At 57.4% G+C, this 23,136-nt stretch overlaps 1 protein-coding gene across 1 annotated transcript; it reads right to left on the bottom strand.

Annotated features, from left to right (window-relative positions):
* Positions 1-484: 484 nt before the first annotated feature.
* On the bottom strand, positions 485-9,599 carry Bdkrb2 (bradykinin receptor B2). The gene is made up of 3 exons (XM_076847984.2): positions 9,547-9,599; positions 5,752-5,864; positions 485-3,104 (listed from the first exon to the last, which is right to left on the bottom strand). Exons 2-3 carry the CDS (start codon positions 5,823-5,825, stop codon positions 1,994-1,996), a joined length of 1,185 nt encoding a protein of 394 aa, XP_076704099.2. The 5' UTR covers positions 5,826-5,864; positions 9,547-9,599; the 3' UTR covers positions 485-1,993.
* Between the last annotated feature and the right edge of the window lie 13,537 nt (positions 9,600-23,136).

Here is a 23,136-nt window from a genome sequence, read left to right on the forward strand (position 1 = left end):
CCATGGTGTAGGGAGGCTGGCCCAGGGCTGTGGGCCTCCCCATGGTGTAGGGAGGCTGGCCCAGGGCTGTGGGCCTCCCCATGGTGTAGGGAGGCTGGTCCAGGGCTGTGGGCCTCCCCATGGTGTAGGGAGGCTGGCCCAGGGCTGTGGGCCTCCCCATGGTGTAGGGAGGCTGACCCAGGGCTGTGGGCCTCCCCATGGTGTAGGGAGGCTGGCCCGGGTCTGTGGGCCTCCCCATGGTGTAGGGAGGCTGGCCCGGGGCTGTGGGCCTCCCCATGGTGTAGGGAGGCTGACCCGGGGCTGTGGGCCTCCCCATGGTGTAGGGAGGCTGGCCCGGGGCTGTGGGCCTCCCCATGGTGTAGGGAGGCTGGCCCGGGGCTGTGGGCCTCCCCATGGTGTAGGGAGGCTGGCCCGGGGCTGTGGGACTCCCCATGGTGTAGGGAGGCTGGTCCGGGGCTGTGGGCCTCCCCATGGTGTAGGGAGGCTGGTCCAGGGCTGTGGGCCTCCCCATGGTGTAGGGAGGCTGGCCCGGGGCTGTGGGACTCCCCATGGTGTAGGGAGGCTGGTCCAGGGCTGTGGGCCTCCCCATGGTGTAGGGAGGCTGGTCCCAGAAGCTGATGCCTCGGGGTGAGTGACCTTCATGGGTCTCGGCCCTTGGACGGCTCCACTGCTTCCCATCCAAGCTCTTCTCTGGGTCCCTCTGGGCACCTTTGAATAAAGTACTGACTGGCATCTTGGTTGCTGAGACCAGGACAAGGGAGAAGTAGGACTGGACCCCCGGACAGGTGGGGGCCGAGACCAGGGTCTGAGCACCATTGTCCCAAGCAGGTCTTACCAGAGACCACTCTCCTGCAACCACGGAAGGGGTGGCCCCTTGCAAAGGCTTGGATGTGTGTGTGTGTGGGGGGGGATGGGGAGGAAGGTGGGAGGGGGCGGGGCAGGCAATGGAAGGCAGGTGGGGACAGCCAGCCCTACTGAGCCCCTGCTGAAGCTGCTGTGCCCACCTTGGCTTCCAGATCTGATTCTCCTCCAGCAGCGAATTCCAAACCTCAGTGTCTTTTCCCTATAATAATCCATCCCACTTGGTGTGCAGAATGACATCTCAGTGACACAGCACCTTTTGCTTCTCAAAGGACTTTCATGCTTGTCTCATTCTTCAGTCCTCACAATGACCTCATGTTACATAAGAGGAAACGGAGGCAGGGACCAGGAGATTGTGCATGTAAGCAGTCAGCTAAACTGGGACCTCGGGTCCCTCCCAGCTCTGCTGTCTGTACTGCTGCAGCCTCTTGCCTCACCATGCCACCAAATTGCCTACTGGTCACTGAGAACACATAGGCACTCCCAACCGAGTTCTGTGGATGCTCAGAGAGAGGCTTTCCTCTGGTCCACTCTTCAGTGCAGTGTATACAGCAAGTGCTTAATAAGTGCTTATTGGGTTCTCCTTTTGCATGGACCACATGTGGAATGGTGAGAGGAGCCAAAGACTCATGGTCGCTGGGTTATTATAAGAATTTAACCTTCATTAATCTGCAGAGTCATCCTCCAAAGTCCTAGCTGCATGGATTAATGACACCCAGGGCAACGGTGCAGCCAGGTCCGGCTGTGCACTCCACCACAGACCAAAGCTGGGCCACTGTTCTCTGGAGCCCTGAGCTGTCATGCTGAGGCAGGGAGGGACCTCCGGCTCGGCCACTCCTGCCCCTGCTCCCTGCTCCCCTTGGCTCCTGGGAAGCAGCAGCAGGCCCCGCAGGGTCAGCAGGGGACAATAATACTGTTGCGTGTAGGGGGCGCTTGGCTGTGCCCAGGTCACCTCCTCATCACGGCTGTGCACTGCCATCCCGGAGGGCGGGAATCGCTTTCCTGTATTTTTCCTGAGACACCATCTCATTGCTTGAGATCACGGGCGGCCGCCAGCTCCTTGCTGGGCCGGTGCTGGACAGCCGCTGCCCGTCCGTCCTCGCGCACAACAGCAGCAGCCCCGGGGGCCCGTTCACTGGCTGCCCCTCGCCCAGTCCTGCAGTTTGTGAATCTGGCGGTCCACCGAGATGGAGGTGCGCAGCGTGCCCATGGAGTTGTCCGCCGGGACCGGCTCGGGCCCGCACCCCACTTTCCCGCACGGGCCCCGGTACACCTCGCGGGACTTCTTCCGGAAGCGCTTGCCCACGATGACGTACACCAGCGGGTTGAGGCAGCTGTTGCTATAGGCCACGTAGGAGCTGATCTGCGTGATGACGTCGATGACGTGCTCGTTCCAGCAGCCCGAGAGGATGCCGAGGCGCAGCAGCGTGTCCAGGAAGGTGCTGATCTGGAAGGGCAGCCAGCACACGACGAAGAGCAGCAGCACGGCCAGGACCAGCACGGTGGCCTTCCTCTCTGTCTGGATCTCCTTGAACTTCTGCATCTCGTTGTTCCGGAGCACCTGCATGATCTGCACCGTGCAGAAGGTGATGACGCTCAGGGGCAGCAGGAAGCCCACCAAGTTCAGGAGAACGTTGGTGAACACCTCCCAGGTGTGGGACGGGTAGATGATGACGCACGCGGTCACATTGTGGCCCTCCTCACTGTACCCCCTCATGGTCCGGAACACTAGCATGGGCGAGCTCAGGAGCAGCGTGCACCCCCAGATCACCAGGCTGTAGAGTTTGGCCCAGCGCACCCCGCGCATCCTGCCCATGGACATGGTCTTCACCAGGGCCAGGTAGCGGTCGATGCTCACCAGCATCAGGAAGCAGATGCTGCTGTACAGGTTCATGTAGATCATGGTGTTCACCACCCGGCACAGGACCTCTCCAAAGAGCCAGTCAAAGTTGTTGGCGATGGTGATGGCCCAGAAGGGCAGCCCGCAGGCCAGGATCAGGTCAGCCACCGCCAGGTTCCCCAGGTAGATTTCTGCCACGGTGCACCTGCTCTTGTGCAGGCAGAACACGCTGAGGACAAAGACATTCTCGATCGCAGCCAGCACGAACAGGACCCAGAGGAAGGGGGCCTGGATGGCATTGAGCCAGCCCCACCACTCGGTGTCCGGGCAGCTGCTGTCCTGGGAAAGGGTCCCGTTAAGGGCAGATTCGAGAGCTTGTGAGGTGATGTTGAGCATTTCAGTGCTGAAAGAAAGTGCAAAAGAGCTTTTAAAACTCCAGGTCACAAGCGCAGGAAGTTGTGGGGGAGTGGGATGGTCCATCTGCCCCCCAGGCAGCAGGAGAATGGGCTGAACTGCTGCAGCCAGTGCCAGGAGACCCTGAGACCCCACCCTCCATCTCACAGTGCCCCTCCACACCTGGACCTAAACGGAGACCTCATTTCTTCACCTTGAAGCTCCCCTGGGGTACTTCCTGGGCCAGTGTCCATCAACAGCACTAACGCTAACCATCTGAGTGTTGGGCCAGGGGTGTCTAGAAGCTCCCACAACAGGAGGGTGCACAAGAGTTCCTCACTTATCCTGTGACCCCTCCCGAAGAAGGGGTCATTCAATTGTGTCATGGATAAGCAATTAATTAGACAAGAAAAATATCCTGCCAGACTGGGAGACTCCAGCCTGGGCGTGAGACCGAGGGCCATCTGCTCACACCCTGTCTCCTGGGAAGCCTGCCTCTTCTGGCAACGGGCAGCCTCTTATTTTCACACCCTCCATCTGCAAAGTGTGGGGTGGCCGTGGGATGCATGATGGAGAGAGAAGGTGGGGTGTCGCAGACAGACAGTCCTGCTGGCTTCAGATCCTGGTTTGCTTATTTGCTAGCTGTGTGACCCCGGGGAAGTCGCCTCTCTGAACCTCAGTGACCTAACCACTTCCTAGGATTGTGATGGAGCTCTGAAACGATGTGCAGAAAGCTCTAAACTGCATTTGGTTCAATAAACGAGTAATTCTTTTTGTCCACTTATTGAAACAACTGAGTCAAACCCCAGCCCCACTGTTTGCAGTTCTGGCTTCTGTGTGGGTGACTGTTAATAGAGGAGGTCTGGAGTGCTCCTCCGAAAGCTCACGTACTGGCCAGTGTGGTGGCGGTCAGGGGTGAAAGCCTGGATTATGAGGCCTGTGACCTCTTCAGTGGATCAGTCCCTCTGAGGGGTTCATGATTTGAACAGACTCTTGGGTGTTGACCACAGGCAGGTGCATGTGGTTTGAGGGAGTAGGTCACTGGGGGCCATGGCCTCTAGTCCTCTCTCTCTTTTCCTCCTTCCCAGCGGCAATGAGCCGAGCAGGATTCCTCCCTGTGCCCTTCCTCCATGATGTTCCACCCACCTCAGGCCCCGAGCAGTGGAGTCAGTTGACCAGGGACTGAGACATGTGAACCCATGAGCCAAAATAAATCTTTCCTCCTCTCAGTTGTTGTCAGGTATATTGATCACCCAAAGGCTGAGTAACGCAGTGACCTTGTCATCAACCCACGGACTCCTCGTTCACTCAGGGACCAGGAGGGAGGCTGTGTTCTGGAAGTGTCTGCGGTGAAGACTAACCATTTCTACCTTCAGAAAAGAGGCACAGGACTTGGGCAGAAGTGGGCACCAATTCTAGCTATCTCTAGCTGCGTAGTCTTGGGAAAACTGCTTGATCTCTCTCGGCTTCCATTTTTCTTCCTGGGGAGTAGCACATTATTCGCCTCCCGACTTTCCCTGCACGATGGTGGCAAGGTTCACATCCCAGAGTGGTAGTGAAGACACACTGAAAAGCGTGCAGCACACTCAGAGAGCGGCGGGCGTGTCCCTAGGGCTTGTGGTGTGTGTGCGGAGAGGAAGGGGCTCCTCCTGGGAGGGCCAAGGCTGGGAGGCCAGGGGTGGGAGACGGGCAGAGCAGGCAGTGGGAGCCGCTGTCGCAGAGTTGGAGAGGAGTGAGACGCTGGGGCACGTTCCGGAAGGTGGTACCAGGGGTTGGGGAGGACAGGGGGAAAGTGTGAGAGGTGAGGTTGATGAAGGGAACCGTGTGTCTGCACTGGCTGCTGGGGAAGTGGGGCGCTGCCCCGGTAAGGAGGGGGAAGGGGAGCTGAGGGGTGTTCTGGAAAGATCCCTGTGGTGGCTTGAATAGGCCCCAAACTGTTTTGATACTGTTGCCTTCAAAAGGAGCAGTGCACTTGCCCTCCCTGTGGATATGGGTGGGGCGTGGCGACTTGCTTCTAACCAATGGCAACAGTGGTGTCCTCAGGAGGAGGTCATAAAATGTGCTGCGGCTTCCTTCTCGGCCTCTTGGATTGCTTGATCTGGGGAACGCAGCCACCGTGTCGGGAGGACACCCAGGTGGCCACAACCAAGGAACCGAGCAGGACCCCTGGCGGTGGGTCCTCTGGCCCCAGAAGAGCCCAGGTGCTTCTGCTCCCTGAGCTTTGCGTCCTCGCAGCTGAGGCTCCGGTCACCATGTCACAGGAACGAGCCCCAGAGCAGCTTCTAGTCCCGACCCCGACACAGGAGGCTCCTCTCCAGTCTTCGGAGCTAAGATCCCGTGGCCATCCCCTCAGTCGACGTTTGGCCTCGGTGCCCCAGACCCGGGCACAGATGGGGAAGCCGGGTGGCCTGGAGTTCGAGGTTGGACGCTCTGACCCTCATTTCCAAGTTTGCCTGGGAGGTCTCGCATGTGACAACCAGGAGCATTCCCCGTGGCCCTCCCACAGTCCCCTGCCACAGCCCACTCTCCCGCCGGCCTGCAGGGATCAGGGCACTGTCTGCTCCTTGGCTGTTGTCCGGGCCTGAGGCCCGAGGGCCGGGCTCTCTGGGGAGTGCCCAGGCTGTCTAAGCAGCACAAGGAGAAGCCCCTGCACTCACCTGAGGGAGGCTGTGGTGGGCATGGGGTCCTCATGCACAGAGAGCAGCACTGGTCTCTTCCAGGTGGAGAACATCTGGACTCAGAGCAGGACGAGGGCGAGGCCCGGCCTGGACTGGAGGAAAGAGGAGATGGTTAGGGGCGGGGCCGTCGGGGGCCATGAGTACATTCATTCCCACCAGGGAAGGAGCAGAGGGTGCGGAGGACGGCACCTCGCACGTGCTGATGAGGTGCTCGCTGCACGCTGGGTGCTGGGCACGTAATGGCGAGATGAGTGCTGAAGCCAGTGATGCCCACTGATCTGGGTGCTAGCAGATCAGACCAAGGTCCTGTGTTAGTGATGTGGTCTGAGTGTGTCCCCAGGCATTTCTGTATTGCAAGCTGGGTCCCTAGTGGGGGGTGTTGAAGGAGTTGGCTGAGTACAAGGTGATTTGGCCACCGGGGGCACCGTCCCCCAGAAGACCCCAGTTGGTTGTCTGAGAGGGCTGTTGTACAGAGCAAGACTGGCCTCCCCTCCTCTCGTTCCCTGTCTGGCCATGTGATCTCTCCCTCTCACGGGCACTCCCAAGGTGATGTCAAGAGGCCCTCAACAAAGCTGGTTCCACAGTTTTTGCACTTTTTGGCCTCCCAATCTGTGAGGTAAATAAACCTCTTTTCTTTGTAAGTATATAGCCTCAGGTATTTTGTTATAGAAATGTAGAGTGAGTAGATACTGATGTTGAAACCTGAGCATGAGCAGGAGTAGGAGGGTGAAAGGTCATGGTAGAGGAAGAAGGAGCAGGTGCAAAGGCCCTGAGTCAGGGGGCCTAGAGGTCTTAAGCCCTGGAGGCTGCTAGGACAGGGGATCCTAGGGGCCAAGTAGAAATGTGGAGTGTGGCTAGCAAGTGTCCATTAACCTAGGCATGGGGTGATGGAGAGGGAGGAGGATGGGTTCCAGAGGGGTTCAGAGAGTAGAGCCAATGTGCTGGTCCCAGGTTGGACACAGAATGGTCGGGGCTGGGGGGTGGTCAGGATGCTCCCTGGGTGCTCTGCCTTCTACAGAGCAGAAGAGCAGGGAGGGCAGACCTGCAGGGGGACCCTGTATTAGAGTGGACTGAACCAGAGAGTGAGGTTCTTCTGAGACTTGCAGCTGGGGAGGGAGAAGCTGTGGCCCAGGGGGGGCTGGAGCTGCCGGAGGTCTGAGCGGCAGAGCCGGACGGAGGAGAGTTAGATGGGCCTTGAGGGCTGCGAGACGAATAGGAGACGGCTTGGCTGAGGGTCCTCGGTCCTTTCTGCTGTTGGTGACACAACGCTCCCCTGTTCTGGGTGGCCCTGGTGGAGAGGTGTCTGCCCTCCTACTGTGCTCGCCACGCACCCCCCGGGGGGCCGGTGCAGGAAGGTGCGGATGTTCTGCATCCTACTGCTGGGGCTGCAGGTGGGGCTTACACCCCTGGCTCTCCTCCACACCTAGCACTCTCTGCAGGCTCCCAGGGGACCTGGGACTCCTGCCTAACACGCACATGAAGAGCTGTGGGCACATGCAGTCGTGCGTGTGTGTGCATGGGTGTGCCCAGGTGTGCATGGGTGTGCCTCGGATCTGCCCTGTGCCAGCTTCCAGCCGCTCAGAAACACGGGGTCTAGATGGACCCTGGGCACTGCCCTTCTGGAAGCCTGGCTCTCCTCATTTAGCTGCAGGTCGAGGTGATCAGGGAGCAGACGGCCAGGGAAGTCACTCAGAAGATGACAAGGCCGAGTCAGTCGGTAGGCGCCCAGGGCAGGTGTTCAGTTAACACCCAGAAGAGATTCACGGACCTGGGGCCTCAGCGGAGCCAAGGCCAGGACCCGGAACTTGCCAGGGACGCAGCGAGCTGAGTCCCTCTGATCCTTTGGTGGTGGGGGGTTTGGGGAGGGAAGAAAGACCTCGTGACTGGTTTTCTGAGGGGCCTTTCCTGGCTCACAGAAAATCCACCTGCGGGCCAGAGGTCACGTTTGAATCACTTATTTTAAAAACTTTTCAAGGATAACTGAGCGCCCACCACTCACTTGCTGGCTGGCCAGCAGGGAGGAGGGAGGACAAGCCTCCCCTGCCCCTTGGGCTGGCTGTCCTGCTGAGCTGTGCAGCAGGGGACCTTAGCCTCCCTGCGGCCACGGGTCCTGCGGTGCCTCCCCGCTGGGGAGATGTCCATGTTTCTGGTGACCTCAGTCTGGGGGTCCCGGATCTGGCCAACCTCATGGCTGCTCAGGCGGTAACACAGCGCTCATTTCAAAACAGTCTAGGACGTTCCCAGTGTCCAGATCTCAGGGACAAGAGAATCTGGGAGCCTGGGTCCCTGCTGGCTCGGTCCATCTGCTCTGGAGGTGGGACTTGGGCAGGGGGCTGTGTGTTCTGCTCCAGGTCCCCTCCGGCTTTCCCCCTGGACCCCTGCCTCTGGAGCCCCATGGGGACAACTCCACGGCTCCTTGCCATCTGGGTTCTCCGGGTTTGGCCAGTGGAGGCCCAGGCAGGAGGCTGAGGGAGGGCGGAGTGAAGATGGGTTTCCCGGGCGCTCTCCCTTTTGTCCCCTGTCACAATGTGTGCCCATATTTTGGGGTTTCATATTAGAGCTGGGCCCTCAGGGACTTGACCAGAGTCCACCATGTCCACTGGGGGCCGTGCTGTCCAGAGGGGAGGGGCAGGGAGCTCAGCCGTGTGTCCCCACCTGAGGCACAGGGGAGGCACCTCCTGTCGGACTCCCTGGGCCTCTGTTCACCTTCTCTTCATGTTTCCCAGCCTGAAGGTGCCGTCCCTCGGATGATGAGGTCAGGTGTGAGGACAGGAGGGAGGGGCGAGGCGCAGGGCATAGGCAGCTGGGGTCAGGAGCGGCCCTCGGGGATCTGGAGTGAGTCCCTTTATCTCTGTGGCCCTGGGTTTCCCCCTGAGCAGAGCCGGGAGGGTGGACATCAGCCCTCTCAGACGCAGCCCTCCATGGCCGGGCTGGGGCCTGTGGACAGGAGCGGACTCTAGCGGATGCTTTAAGGGGACCTCCCACATTCTGACCCGCCATCCTCTCTCCGCCAGGAACACTGTGCACATAGTTCCCTGGTTAGTCACCGAGCACGGGGGTGGGGGTGTGTGGGGAGGTGTGGGGGGGTGTGGGTGCCGTCGGGGTGAATTCCACGTTAGTCTCAGAGGGAGTCTGTTTGCTTTCCCGGGAGCCCAGGTCTCAGGGCCTTGGAGGCTGGGCCTCCCCCAGACACAGAGCGGCACCATCTCCAGCACCAGGCTTTGCATGGGCCCCCAACCTGGGGCAGTGATGGGGTTCAGGGAGCTGCGGAGCTGCAGGTGCTGGGAGGACGCGCTGAGGCCAGAACAGCCAGAGGCCTCCTGTGACAGGGCCCCTGTGCCCGCGCAGCTCTGTGGCATGCGGCTACGGGATCTGCAGGCCCGTCTGCAGTGTGCACCCAGCTCCCTCTCCCTGAGCTCAGCATCAACCCTCCCGCTCCTGGAGTTCACGTGGGTAAATGTCTCTGCTTCTCCGTGAGCTGCCTTTTGTGACAGGGGCCCCGGCCAGAACTGAGGAGGGCAGAGGGAAAAGGCCTTTTGTCCCCAGTACAAAGACTCATGCCGGTATTAGGGGGTTTCATGTAGGAGCTGGGAAGCATTTCCCAGGCGGTGGGTAGACTGGCGGGTAATGACCTGAAACCGGGAGTCCTCCTCACTAGGCAGGGAGAAAGGCGCAGCCTCGTGCCCCGTGTCTTCAATGCCTCTCTAGTATTCAGAAGCTCCCTGCTCCGGACCTGTCCCCTAAAGCTCATGCACTGAAACCTTAGTTACTCACTCTGCTGGCCCGTCTGCTTTCTGTCAGGAGTTGAGCAGCCTTTGTGGTCCCACAGTCTCGGACTTCCATCCTCCTGAGCCAAACTGGACCTTTTTTTCCTTTATAAAATTCTCAGTCTCAGGTGTTCTGTCATAGCAACAGAAAACAGAGAGAGACATTCCCTGTTTAACAGGGAGAGCAGGCTCTGCTGTGCCCCCCCCCCAATCTAGTCATACTTTAATAAAGGTGTCTATATTTTTATAAATAACTTCTTTTAAATGACAAATGAAACTCATTTTCTCTTTAGAGCTTACAGTTGGAAAATAAGCTAGTAGTAAAGCTATACCTGTGCAGGTGCCGTAGATATGGCAGAACGGAATGGTCAAATGTGGAAGTGTCTGGCTGGACACGTGCAGACAAGTGGGGGGGCCCAGCCTGGCAGTTTGGGGATGGACTGGAACCAGGCCTTGGCCTGAGTCCATGTCCAGGGGCAGGCTGTGTGACCTCGTTGTGCCTCATTTTTCTCAAATGTCTGATGGGGCTTGGTATAAAAGTATCCTGATCCCCCGCCTCGTGCTGCTGTGGGGAGCAGATGAGTCAGCGCAGGTCAAGGCAGGGAGCGGTGGTCAGAGTCCTTCCCAGACCAAGGCACCCCCATGAGAAGGCCACTCCAGGGGCCAGGGCGTAACCCAGCCTGCTCTCCGGCTCACACTGACCTCACAGACGGAGGGAGAACGGGTGTTTCTGAGATGCCCAGCCGCCCACCCAGGGGAGGCTTTGAGGAGGTGTGTGTGTGTGTGTGTGTGGGTCCCAGCACAGCCAGTCTGGGAGGGGAGCACCCTGCCTCCCGCATCGCCCCACCCTCCCTGCTCCCCACGCTGGCTGCTGTGGTCAGCACACCCCGATCTCTTGGTCATTTGCTCAGGGCACCCAGCAAGCTGGAGTCAAGGCCAAAGCCAGAAAGGAGGGGGGTCTCCTGAGCTCTGCCCTGACACCCTCACAGTAAACGCTTTCCCCCACGTCCTGATTCACAGGGTCACCGAGTCAGGGTGCTGTTCACGGAGCAGCACTGGGTGAGCGTCCGGCGGCAGCTCACACGGGGAAGGGCCAGCGATGCCTGGTAAACCTCCCTGGCAGGGTGGTGTGGCCCCGAGCCCTGGAGGCTCATCTCCGAAAAGTGGAAGCGGCCTGTGGGGCAGGTGGTGGGAAGCCACCCACCAATCGTGGGCCTCCCAAGAGAGCTGGACCCGAAAATGGGGTCAGTCCTGGGCACAGGCACAGGGGCCCTCCTGGCATTTGGACACTTCATGGGCCAGAATGTTCTGGAAACACTTATGAGGGGACAGGAGAACCTTGAGGGCAGAGCCCTCTCCATCGGCTGTCTGCAGGGGAGGGGAGGCTGGCTGGCTGGGGTCGGCTCACCCTCCGGAAACTCGCTGAGTCCTTCTTTTCCTGTTCACTGCGGCTCTTCAGGTCAGCACCTTTTGTTTCTTTGCCCCGTGATGGATTTCATATTTTATTAAAAACTCTTTTCTGTTTCTGAGACAGGATCTTGCTAAGTTGCTCAGGGTCTCACTCAGTTGCCCAGGCTGCCTTCAAATTTGAGATCCTCCTGCCTCAGCCTCCTGAGTCACAGGGATTCCAGGCTTGCGCAGTTTTAATAAATGACAAGTTTCATCTGACATTCTAGGGCTCCTTTCCCCTAAAGGAAGAGTCCCCTTTCTGACGAGCAGGACTCAGGGCTTCGGGAGGCCCGCTGCATCAGGGCACTGTGTTGCTGGAGCTCAGAAGACGGACCCCACAGACTGCTGCTTGATGCGTGGAGGCCTCCGACCTCCCTAGAATCAAGGTCCCCGTGACCTTCCCTTGGTTCTTTCCCTCTCAGAGCAGAGAGCACAGTCCTTCAAAGTCCCCTCATCTACCTGACCAGCGTTGTCAAAAGAGGGACACAATCGCCTTCAGTCTTATTATTGAAAAGTCATGAACCACAGAAGCCCAAAGCCGTTTTTTTTTTTTTTTTGCTGTTTTTTAAAATATAACATTTATTGCTTCGATGGTTTGATACAGAACAGCTTTCTTTTCATTCTGAATTTGGAAGTTCTATACAACTGAGTACAAAGAGGAACAAAAAGTACCAAAACCAAACTTGTGATTCTCTGTTCATGTGGCATAAACCGGTTTTGTACATAACATGTAGCAGCAGTTTTTTAAGTTCCCTTTAGAAAAATATGAAATCTACACATTTATTATTGTTTCCTGTTTAATGCATGGGCTGAAATCACTAGGATCAATTTCCTTCTTGAAGAAAGAGAGGAGGGGAAAGAGTCGAACGTATGATGAATCTGAAACTGGCATCCGGCTGCCGCGTAGCTTCCCCAGAGCCACGTGGAAGACAGCCCTGGGGTCTTTGTTTCTTTTGTTCACGCAGCCAGGTGTTTCATGTAGTGATTGAATCTCAGCATTGTGTCCATTAATCACAGAGAAAGAAAAGAAAAACTTGCACCTCAAAAAACTTTTCAGAAGATCTATATATATATATATGCAAAAGCCCTGAGAGAAGGAGAAAGAGAATCAAACAAAATGTATAGGAACAAATTAGCTGGACATGCAAACTAAGCTGATTCACCCAGCGCTTAAACAAATCACAAATTTCACAGTTTAATATAGGGGAAAGGGGGCAGAACATCAAACAAATAATACACTTGTCAAACTCACTAATAAAATGTGGCAAGACCTTATTGACTATGAGGTTATGGATCAAGGCTAAATAAAGCTTTAGATCAACAGTGATTATTGCGAGCTGCAGCCCCGGCGACCTGTGTGGCGGGGGGCTGACCCCTGCTACATCTCACCGCAGCGTAGAGTTTAGTCATGGCTTTTCCCCACAATATTGCGAGTTTAGTGTGGAGAGTTGCAAAGAAAAACAAAACACAAGGTACCCCAAATAATAATAACGACAAAAATAACAATAACAATTGTAATAATAATAATAAAAAAAGAACAACTAAGGGATGCATGAACTGGTTTCAACTTAGAAGGCCAAGGGATCATCAGTTCTGATTTGCATTCATCTCTACAGTAAATAAAACCACATTTTTAAACTGGTTCATATATCCCAATACAGTTAAAAATCATATATACCTCAATGATTTTCCTTTCACATGCAAAGATGTCACTTTTTATTTTTTCAAGAATATCCACCTTCCTTTGATGTCAGGGTGGTTGGGTTTTAGCTACCGGAAACTGAAATGGAAATAAAAGGGCATGTGTCTCTGTGCAAGGTTTAAGCCAAGGAAGAGCCCGTGGAGCCACAAAGTGCCAGTGGGGAGAGGCCCAGTGGAGGGGCACCTCCCCAGGGAAAGGCCAGAGGCTCCACAGGGTGCAGCAAGCAGGGGCCCCGGCAGCAGTATGGCTGGGGTGTCCTTAGGGGCCTGGCTCAAGGGCAGGATGCTGGACACAAGGTCAGCGCTATAGGACCTATCGTTTTCGCTGCAGTGAGGGAGGTCTGTTGTCTGCACAGAATGCTCGCGAATAAAAGGAATCCCACCTTTTTGCACCCAGCAGTTCGGGCCTCTTAAGGAACTAGTGAGACCACATTGGTCTTTAAGCACCAACCCCACGTCGCAGGAAGGTACGTAGAAATCTCTCCTCTTAACCCTTGCATGTAGATTTATTACCAGTAGTAGTATTTCCTCACTTTTCAATGACAGTAGCACAGCCGGGGGCAAGGCTTGGACTGGGCTTAGCAGGAAGACTGGGATACCTTGCTCACAAGTGACAGGACTGTCACCACCTGGCTTCCTTAAAAACCACCCTGTGGCGCCCCTGGGCCTGGCCGGGCGTCTTGGATGCCTGTTCCCTGCTGCACGTGCAGCCTTGCTCTCCCTGATCCGAGCCTTCCTCAGCTCCCAAAGCCTTTATCCCAGGAAGAAAGACGGGGTCCCTCGACACACCTGGGCGGACTTTCCCACGCACCGTTGTTCCCCATCTCAGTCCCACAGAGACTCACATGATCCATTATCTGTCCCATCCCCAGTCCATGAGGTGCCCCTAGAACTCACTTGCTCTTCTCTTGAAAACTCCCTACCTCCCCCATGGTCTGTCCTCCCTGTAGAAAACCTCTCCTTTGCTGAGCCCCGTGGAGCTGGTTAATTGCACTATGCTGTTTCCTCTGCGCCTGTGACAAATCCGAGGGTCTTTTCTCCAACTTAAAAAAAAAAATTTAGAAAGAAAGAAAAAGTCCCCTGGGCAGCTGCCCAGTGAGAGCCCGGGCTTCCTCCTGGGCTCCTGTGGCTGTCAGGTGGCTGGGACGCTCTGGTGCCGGCTTCCCACCACAGGAGGCCCCTCAGCCCAGATCTTCCCAGCCGTCTTTGGTTGGGTTTGAGCTGCGTGAGGCAGGAGGGCTGCCGAGGAGCAGCAGTGCGTGTGTCCAGGGCCTGGGTTCAAGGGGAAGCTTGGCCACTCACTGGGTGTGGCCTGGGAGATTTCCCACCAGCCCTGGGCCTCTGGGCACCTTCCCATGTGCCCATGAAGGTGACAGAGCAAGGGCCACGTGCCTGGAGGTGTCCCGGGCCTGGGAGGACAAGGGTGCTGCGGATTCGTGACGGAGCCCCCCACCTGTCAGACTCCTAGCTCCAGCACTGACCAGCTGGAGGTGGCCTTGGACAAGCGGTCACTCCCCAGAGCCTGGCTTTCTTTATCTGCCATCTGGGGGTGTCCTTGTACTACTCGGAGAGGCTGCGAGGACACTAATGATCGTGGGCACTTGGGACAGCGCTTGGCACCCTTAGCTGCTGCACAAATTCCAGCTGTCCCTCCTCTCTGCCTCCGGTCTCTGTAAACAGTGCTGCCGGGGGCGAGGGCTCTGGGCAGCAAGACGGATGTCCCCCCCACTTCCCTTTCCTTCACTCAGAGCCAACGGAGGCCCAGAGAGGTGGGGAGATGTCTCGAGCCCCCAGCAAGGATGCGACCGCCTGGGGCAAGAGCCCCGTGTGCCTGCTCCTGCTCGTGGGTCTGGGTCCGGCCCTCTTACTGGAGCCCTCCTCCTCCTTTCTTCCACCCTTGGGAGTTTCCCCAGTGCAGGCAGCTCCTGGGCACAGCACGACAGAGACCCGGCTTCTACCAGGACACACCCGGTCCGTGGCTGAGCTTCCCCTTGCACCCAGGTCGCGGAATCCCAGTTCCCAGCCCCTGTTCTGTTCAGCCTCCCCCAGCGGCGCCGGTCCCAGGGGGTAAGTGGAGCTGAGCGTCTGCACCAAACCCCTGTCCTGACCCACGCAGAGGGGCTGGGGGACACGCCCAGCGCGGAGAGCAGATGCCTTTGCACTGAGATAGAGACACCCTCTTCCCTTGGCTGGAGAGTCCCCGTTTCCTAGCGGGGCCGTTCAGTCACAATGAGAGGAAACAGGAGGAAAGGCCTCGGGAGGGAACTGCCCCCGCACGTGGCTCCCTGGGACAGCCCAGGCCAGGAGGGGAGCTGTGGTCAGTGCGCCCAGAAGGCTCTTTCTCCCTCCATCTCTCCAGCCCAGGAAGGTCCCCAGTGCCTGGAGGGTGGGTGGCACAGCCCTGCTGGGCAGGGGCTGGGCAGGGGCTGGCCATGCTGGCCGCTGGCCCGACTCCTCCCCCACATGCGACCGCCCTGCTTGCCACCCAGCCTGGTTTACAAAACAAGAAAGGAAGACACAATAAACAGAACCCGAGGTAGCCAGGGGGAGAGAGCCCTGGGGTCAGGGAGCGGCTTTGGCCCTGAGGAAGGAGCAGGCAGGAGGAGCTGGGGAGACCGAGCTTGGGGTGGGGTGGGGGGGTGGGGTGGGGGGCTTTGTCCCTTCCTGCACACTGTAGTATGTGGGCCTCCGTCTCCCACAGCACCCCTGGCAGGACTAAAGGAATGAGGGCACCTGGCAGCATCCTAGGGCCAAGGCCACCTCCTCGAGAAGCCCCCCTGCCCTCCGGCCAGCAGAGAGCCCTCTTTTTCTAGGACTCTGCAGCTGAGAGGTGGGAGGAGATGGCCTGGGGGCAGAGCCCAGGGACCAGCTGGGCCCTGGGCAACTTCACCATCTCTGGGCCTCTGTGGCCTCACTGGGAGGATGCAGGGTTGTAATAGAGGATTCTGGGGACCTGGGGTCAGCCACTTCCCTAAAGAAGAGGACGCCTTGAGCTCCCCACCCTGAGCCGCATGCGGAGGGAATGGGATCAGGACAGAATTCCTGAGGCTCCAAAGGTCCCCAAGGAGACGGTGCCGAGCAGGCTCAGCGAGCTCCCCATCTGCGGACATGGCACAGAGGGCAGGTCCCTCGTGGCCTGCCCGCGGACTCACGTCAATGCCACGTGACCTCTCTCTGCTGCCCATTTCTGCGGTGGGACTCTGGCACCCCTTGGAGCCCAGGGAGGCAACCTTGAGATTCCAGAGCTCCGTGTCCTGCCAATGTTGACTCTTCCCAGAAAGGAGGGGGGCGTGTTCTGAGAGCTGATTGACAGCAGTGGGCCCCGCCCCTCAGGACCTGGGGCGCAGGGAAGACAGCAATGGCGCAGCCTGCTCAGGGCTCCTGGCCTGCACTCGGGGCCCACAGACCTGGCGGGCAGCGTGGCTTTGCCTCCACGTGCTGGATTGAAGGTGACTTGGCCTCCTGAGGAAATGGGGAAGGCCTCCCGGTGCAGGGTGCAGTGAGGCAAAGGTGACAAACCCCAAACTGCAGTTTGAACCCGGTGGGCTGTGCCAGAACCCCAGGAGTTGGGGTGTCTCTCTTTTGGGCCACTGGGGGTGGTCGAGGGATGCTTTATCACTCAGCTACATCCCCAGTCCTTCCAGGTCTTTCTTTATTTTTATTTTTTATTTTGAGACAGTCTTGCTAAGTTGCCCAGGTGGGCCTCAAACTTGCAATCCTCCCGACTCAGCCTCCTGAGTCCCAGGGTTTTAGGTTTTGTCTTTAAAAATTTTTCATGAGGGCTGGGGATGTGGCTCAAGTGGTAGCACGCTCGCCTGGCATGCGTGCGGCCCGGGTTTGATCCTCAGCACCACGTACAAACAAAGATGAGTCTGCCAAGTACTAAAAAAAAATAAATATTAAAAAAATTCTCTCTCTCTCTCTCCCTCTCTCTCACTCTTTCTTTAAACTTAAAAAAAAACAAAAAACTTTTCATGATAGAAAAACTTGAATACACGCACAGGTAGGTAGACGGGCGTCATGATGATCCACGGACCTATCACCCGGCGACGGTAACTTCCAACGCACAGCCGGCCAGTCTTTGCCTGAACCCCACGGTGCCCCGTCCTCCCGGCCTGACGCAGACCCTGTATGTCTGTCTGTCAGCCAATCTGTAAATATTTCATCAAATGTCTCCAAAAGCCACAGACTCTTGGTCCAGAAAGCAAAGCCACACACCTAAAGCCACCTGACAAGTGTCCCTCCCTGCTGCCCCTGCCCTCTGTTCCATTTCCGGTCGTCTCATAGATGTCACGTTATTTTTACCCACAGCCGGTTTTCTAGGATCAGAATCTGACTTGGGGCTGTTCGATGCCTCTCTCGGGCTTCTTTCCTCTCCTGGTTCTGTGGCCATCTGATCCCAGTGCCCAGTGTCCAGGGCATCGCTGTCCAGTAGAAATGTAATGTGAGCCACAGAAGCGATGTTAATTTCCTATCAGCCTTATTTAAAACAAAGGAAGAGGACTCTAATTATCAGAAACTAATTCTGATACTATATTGATTTAACCAAATATGTTGGCTGTGGTTTGGCCATGGTTTGTCCCCTAGGGTCATGTGCTGCGAGCTTCGTCCCCAGCATGGAAGGGGTGGACGTTTAGGAGGTGGGCTAGAGGGCAGTGGCAAGGTCATGGTGCCTCTGCCTTCACCAATGGGGTCAGGTCTCTTGGAACTGGTTTAGTTCCCTGAGAGTGGGTTGTTACAGAGAGTGAGCCTGGCACCCTCTGGAGTTTGCTTCCTGCTTGCACCTGTGTCCCTCTGCACAGGACGTTACAGGACCCTGGCGCCATGCTGCTTGGACCCTCTAGCCACCAGAATAGAGAGCCAAATAGACCTCTTTTCTTTTAAAGTTACTTGTCCTTGGGTGCTTTGTTATAGTAAGATGAAATGGACAAAGGCAATATCCAATACATCATTGTTTTATCATGTCGTGAATGTAAAAAGTCTTTAATGAGCTTCTTTAAGAATGTTTTTCCCGCTATCTTTTAGAGATGGAGCGTTTTATAAATCACAGCCTATCTCAGTTTGGACTAGTCACATTTCAAGTGCTCAGTAGCCTCTCCTGGCTACCATATTAGGCAGGGTAGATCTGGAATTTGATCACAGAATCTGACTTTCAGAGCCTGTGGTTTGTGGGACCGGATGTAATAAAAAGCTTGCAAATCCCTTGGAATTTCCTGGGTGACAAAAGACATCTTTTGGTGTAGGAGATGACTCTCAGTGGGGACAGCCATGGCTGGTGGTGGCCAGCTTCAGGATAGGGGCTGGTCACCAGAAAGGCCAAGTGTGATCCAGCTTCAAGCTTTCAGCCCCTCCCACTTTCCAGGAAGGAGAAGGGCTGCTCATAGGATGCCCAAGGGCTGCTCCCTGGATCCCCTAAAAGGCAGTGTTGGGGGGTGTGGGGGAGAACACGCAGGGGGCCGGGAGCCGCCTGTCCAGAGGCCCCTGCATCTCTCCCCTGTTCCCGAGCCGGTCCTGCTTAATCCGTCTATAGTGTAGGTCCCCGTGTCCCTGACCCGTGAGCCGTCCCAGCACATCACCGAACCCGAGGAAGGGATGGTGGGAACCTTTGTTCACAGCTAGCCGGTCAACAGTGCAGGTCAGCACCTGGGACTGGCATCTCATGTCACAGCAGTGGTGTGGCACTGAGCCCTACCTGGGGTCTGTGCTAACTCCAGGTGGCTATGTCAGATGCGAGCCCCACCCCCCCATCTCCAGGGACCTTGCCCTGACGGGGTCCGCAGGGCCATCCTGGTTCTCCTCGTCCCTACCCCAGCCTTCCCTCTCCACACACTCAGGATGCTCCATTCTCCACAAGCACTCTGCACCAAGCACTCAAGCTCCAAAGACAATTCCTCCTCCTCCAGGAAGCCCCCAGGAATGCCAAGCTGCTGCAGCGCCTCCCAAAGGACGTCAGAGCTCCAGAGGTCTCTGGGCCTCGCCTCAGCCGTACCGGGCCACGGTCCCTTGGGAATCTTTGTGAGCGTCCACTGGGGTCCCCTGAGTCCTCACTACCCCACTGTGGACAGCATGGAGGGTGCTGACAATGACCCTGGGAATGACAAGTGGCCCCAGCACCTGCACAGCATTCCCTGTTCCCATTCCATTCATTCCACGGCTTTGTGAGGGTCCCTCTGCCAGCCTCCAGGACGGGACAGTAGCACCGTCCTTGATGGCCAGGCGGTATGCTAAGCACCGTCCCCGGGACAGTCCCTGCAATCCACCCTGCCTCGGGGGGTGGGGGACTACTGCCGTCTTCCCACCTCCATCTTGCAGATGAGAACGAGGGAGGCACAGAGTGGCCCAGCAGCTTGTCCAGAGTCACACCACCAGTGGCTGGTGGCTCCGTGCTCCTCACTGCACTGTTTCTCGGAATTGTGTGACTACAGGATGAATGACAGCTGGCACTGCCCTTAGGGATCTCCCAGGTGCCAGGGATGCTTGTCCAAAGGTGGGGACACAGGAGCCTTCCTGGGGCAGGTGACTGCCCATGGCCCTGACCTGTCCGCGCACTGCTGGCCTCCGCTAGGCCCTGTGCACACGGCCATGGTGTGACGGTGTGCGGTGTGCTTGGTGACGGTGGCCCAGCAGAGGGTGCTGGCTGAATCTGGAGGCAGGAACAAGGGACCTCCAGGGATGGGGGACAGCCGAAAGGCATCCTCTGTCCCCCGACCTCTGCTTCTCCGAAGCACAGATCCGCCACTTCCTCCCGTTTCTGCCTTTGGTAACTAGTTGAGGAATCCGTCGGGGGTTTGTCTTGTCGCCGTGTGAATCATCTTGGGCTCTAGAAATGTCCCTAGCTGCTAAGGGGACAAATTCTCCTCTCGTTCCCCTTGGGACCCACTGTCATGCCCTGGCACGGGGGACTCCTGATGGACACCTTCTTTGTAAGCACCCTGGTTTCCTCCTGACCTGCCCAGGACCAGGCTCTCAGGGGCACAGTGGGTGGAGACCCTGGTCCTTGACCTACCGCTCCGCCCTCTGCGGAGTGGGGGAGATGGGGGGCCTGGTGCTGGTCAGTGGTCAGCAGCTGGCTCTCTGGGGGAGGGGCCTGAATTGTGGCATTTGTAGGTTCCCTGGTGTCAATGCCCCCACCATGGCCAGCTTCAACTGGCTCTGAGCCGTGAGGCCCTGACACACGAGGTCACAGAACCTGCTCCCTGTCCCCTCCTCCAACAGCACCAGGATTAGGTCACCTCCTCCAGGTCCTTCCTGGACCCTGCGTGGTGCCCAGCCCCAGTGCTCCTGTCATAGCTCTGGCACTGTCCATCTCAACTGGCCATTTAACCGTTTCTCCCTGACCGCCTGGAGCCCCCGGAAGGCCCCCCACGGGTCACCCTTCCTCGCCACTGTAGCCCCTTACAACTGGGCCTGGCCCAGGCTGGGAAATGTGTGTGGAAAGGACAAATTATAATGACAGTAGCGGGGCGCAGGGGCGCACCCTGTAATCCCAGCAGCTCCGGAGGCTGAGACAGGAGGATCGCGAGTTCAAAGCCAGCCTCAGCAAAAAGCAAGGGGCTAAGCAACTCAGCGAGACCCCGTCTCTAAGTAAAATACGTTGTCAGCAAATGCGTCTGCCGTCTCCACGCCGTCTCCACATGTCAGCCCCATTCTACACACATAAGATATGAGCTCAGCAGTCCTGAGATGGGCCTGAGGCAGGAGTTGAGGCCGAGGAGGACACCGTGCCTGAGCCTGTCAGTGCAGAGACCGCCTGGGACGCTGCTCAGATGCCTCTCTTGTCCTGAAAGACGCAGGGCGGAATCTTGTCCTCACTTTTTCCCCCCTTTGGTACCAGGGATTGAACTCAGGGGTGCCTGACCACTGAGCCACACCCCAGCCCTTATTTTCTATTTTGAGACAGGGTCTCGCTCTGTCCTTGAGTTTCTGAGGCTGGCTTTGAACTTGAGATTCTCCTGCCTCGGCCTCCCGAGCTCTGGGGATTACAGGTGTGCACCACTGCGCCGGCTTGGCCTCACCTTTATGAACAACAAAACAGGCCCAGAGTCCAGGGGGGCCTTGGTAGAGCTCAGGGCTAAGTGCAGGGGCTGGGGCGGGATCAGTGCTCGGGGTGATCCGTGAGGAGCCACTGCAGACCTCAAGTACCCCAGGCATGCTGGAGCCCCTGGGCTTTCAAGGTGGAAGAGCCCCGGCATCTAGAGTTCTGGTCCAACCCTCGTTTAGCATCGAGGAAACCAAGACTCTGAGAGGAAGGCGCCCTGTCCTGAGTAACAGGTGAGCATCCCAGATCTTCCCGCTGCCCCTCCCCAATCCCACGGTGACATCCTGGTGCTGGCACCGCCCCTTACGGTTTGTAGCACAGGGGTCCTCATGTCAGTTTCCCCTGATCTTCTAATGCCCATTTTACAGACCAGGGGCTGAGGCTCTGTGAAGGGACGCGATTCGTTCCCGGCCACGGACCCCAAGCAGGGAGCCAGCGCCCACTGGGGGCTCTGTGCTCCGGGTGCCTCTGAGCTGGTGGCTCTCCTCTCCAGGCTCAGTTTCCCCAGATGGGGCAGATGGTTTTGCAAGGTCCTGCCAGTGGTGACGGTCTGTGACTTCAGTGACTCCATCACTCCACGTCCTCGTCACGGGCACGAGTTCCTGCACACTGATGCAGACGCACCCAGGTTTCCCTTTTCCTTACGCCCGTCTTGACTGGCACACTGAGCACAGAACAGGGACTCTGCATCTCCGAATCCTCATCCTGGAACAGCACAGCTGCTTATTGAGTGTTTGCTGAACTGGGTTGTTTTGGGCGGTGGGGAGTTCCCTGTCACTGGAGGCAATCAAGTAAACTTGGCATCAAGTTTCTGATATGTTTGAGCCCAGTCCCTTAAACTGCAGATCCCAGTCCTAGGACCACGGAAGACTGCCTTGCCCACTGCCACGGCGCCCCTTTCCCCACGGCCTCTCTGGATTGAGACAGGAATCCTGTCGGGGGTGTGTGGAGGGGTCATGTGCGTGTCAGGAGATTCCCAGGCCTGAAGCTTCCTTGACCCTCTGACAGCAACGCAGGGGGTGGTGGAGACGTCCCACTGCGTGTGAAACCCGCTGTTTCTCAGGGTGAAAAATGAGTTTCAGAGAACACACTAGCCTCTGGGAGGGTCCCAGCTGCGGAGAGCGCAGGGGACCCTGAGGTGTGTGTGTCCTGCCCTCCTGGCCTCCTCCGGCAGGGAGGCACGGGGACAGAGGCCTTCTGTTCCTGTCTCTGTTTCATAGAGTCCCCACCTCACAGAGCCAGAGCTGCCTGGCGTGTAGCTCAGCTGGGAGGAGGGGACGTGCCTCCTGTCCCCTACGTGGTCCCTGGGCTCCACCGTCTCCCGTGCTGACACAGGAGAAGACCCCCCTCTCCGAGATGGAATGAGGAGGACGTCAGATTTCTCCTGAGCTTGCTTTCTTCCCTTGGCAATTTGTATTTTTGAAGCCAAAAATAAAACCCTTCAAGATTCCCTGCCCAGCCTCGTGTGGGACCCAAACAGCCAGAACCAGGCAGGGACACACAGGGGCGGCCACCCTCCCACTGTGCTCCGGAGCCCAGCGCAGGGAGAGCTATCAGGACGGTGAGCGCCTTCTGCCAGGTCCCTGACCGCTGAGCCTCGGCCTCCTCATAGGTGAACGGGGCTGGTTACTAGCAGGGCTCAATCAGGCTTGGGGACCCTGTTCATCAGCTTGCACCCGGCGAGATGTCCCTGTCTCCAGGCACCCTCTTTACTGCCTGCCCCTGATGGCCGCAGGAACTGCTGGAGCCGAGGCGATGTAAAAATAATCTGGTTTGCTAGTATTTAAAGGGCTGGTCCAAGACCAAGGGAGCAGGCAGGTGGCGTGGGATGGCCCAGCAGCCGCCGCGTCCCCTGAGCATCACGGAATCCAGCCTTCTCTGAACAGGGTCAGCCACGTGCCGTGTGGCTCCCAAACCGGCTCCAGAAAATTCAATTTGGGGGCAATCGGGGAAAGCAAATCGAGAAACTAAAACAAACAAAAAACCCGGCTTTTCCTTTTTGCTTGGTATTTCTGAAAATAATCAAAAGGACAGGAAAAGCTGCACGCGCAGGGGGTCCTCGTCGCTCGAAAGGGCAGGGACCGAATGCTAGGAGGAAGGAAACCGGTGCTTCTGACCAGCTGCGGAAAAGGAGAGGCCGCTTCTGATGGCACCTCGCGCCCGAGAAGGCGGGAGAGTCCACGTCGGGTTCCAAAAGCTGGAGGCCGGGGGCCAGTTACGGAGGCGCTGTTCGTCCTTGGGCCAGGCGGGGGACCACGTGTGCTTCAGGTTTCCGACTCCTTTGTAGTGGTTTCCAAGTTTTCTGGGAAGAACGGCTATGACTTCTGTAATAAAAATATTTAAGGAAGCCAAATGTCTTTCCTTAAAAAAAAAAAAAAAAAAAAAAAAAAAAAGAACAGGAAAACCAAA

Source organism: Callospermophilus lateralis, chromosome 3 (assembly GCF_048772815.1).
Source record: "Callospermophilus lateralis isolate mCalLat2 chromosome 3, mCalLat2.hap1, whole genome shotgun sequence".
In the NCBI taxonomy this organism is placed as follows: Eukaryota; Metazoa; Chordata; class Mammalia; order Rodentia; family Sciuridae; genus Callospermophilus; species Callospermophilus lateralis.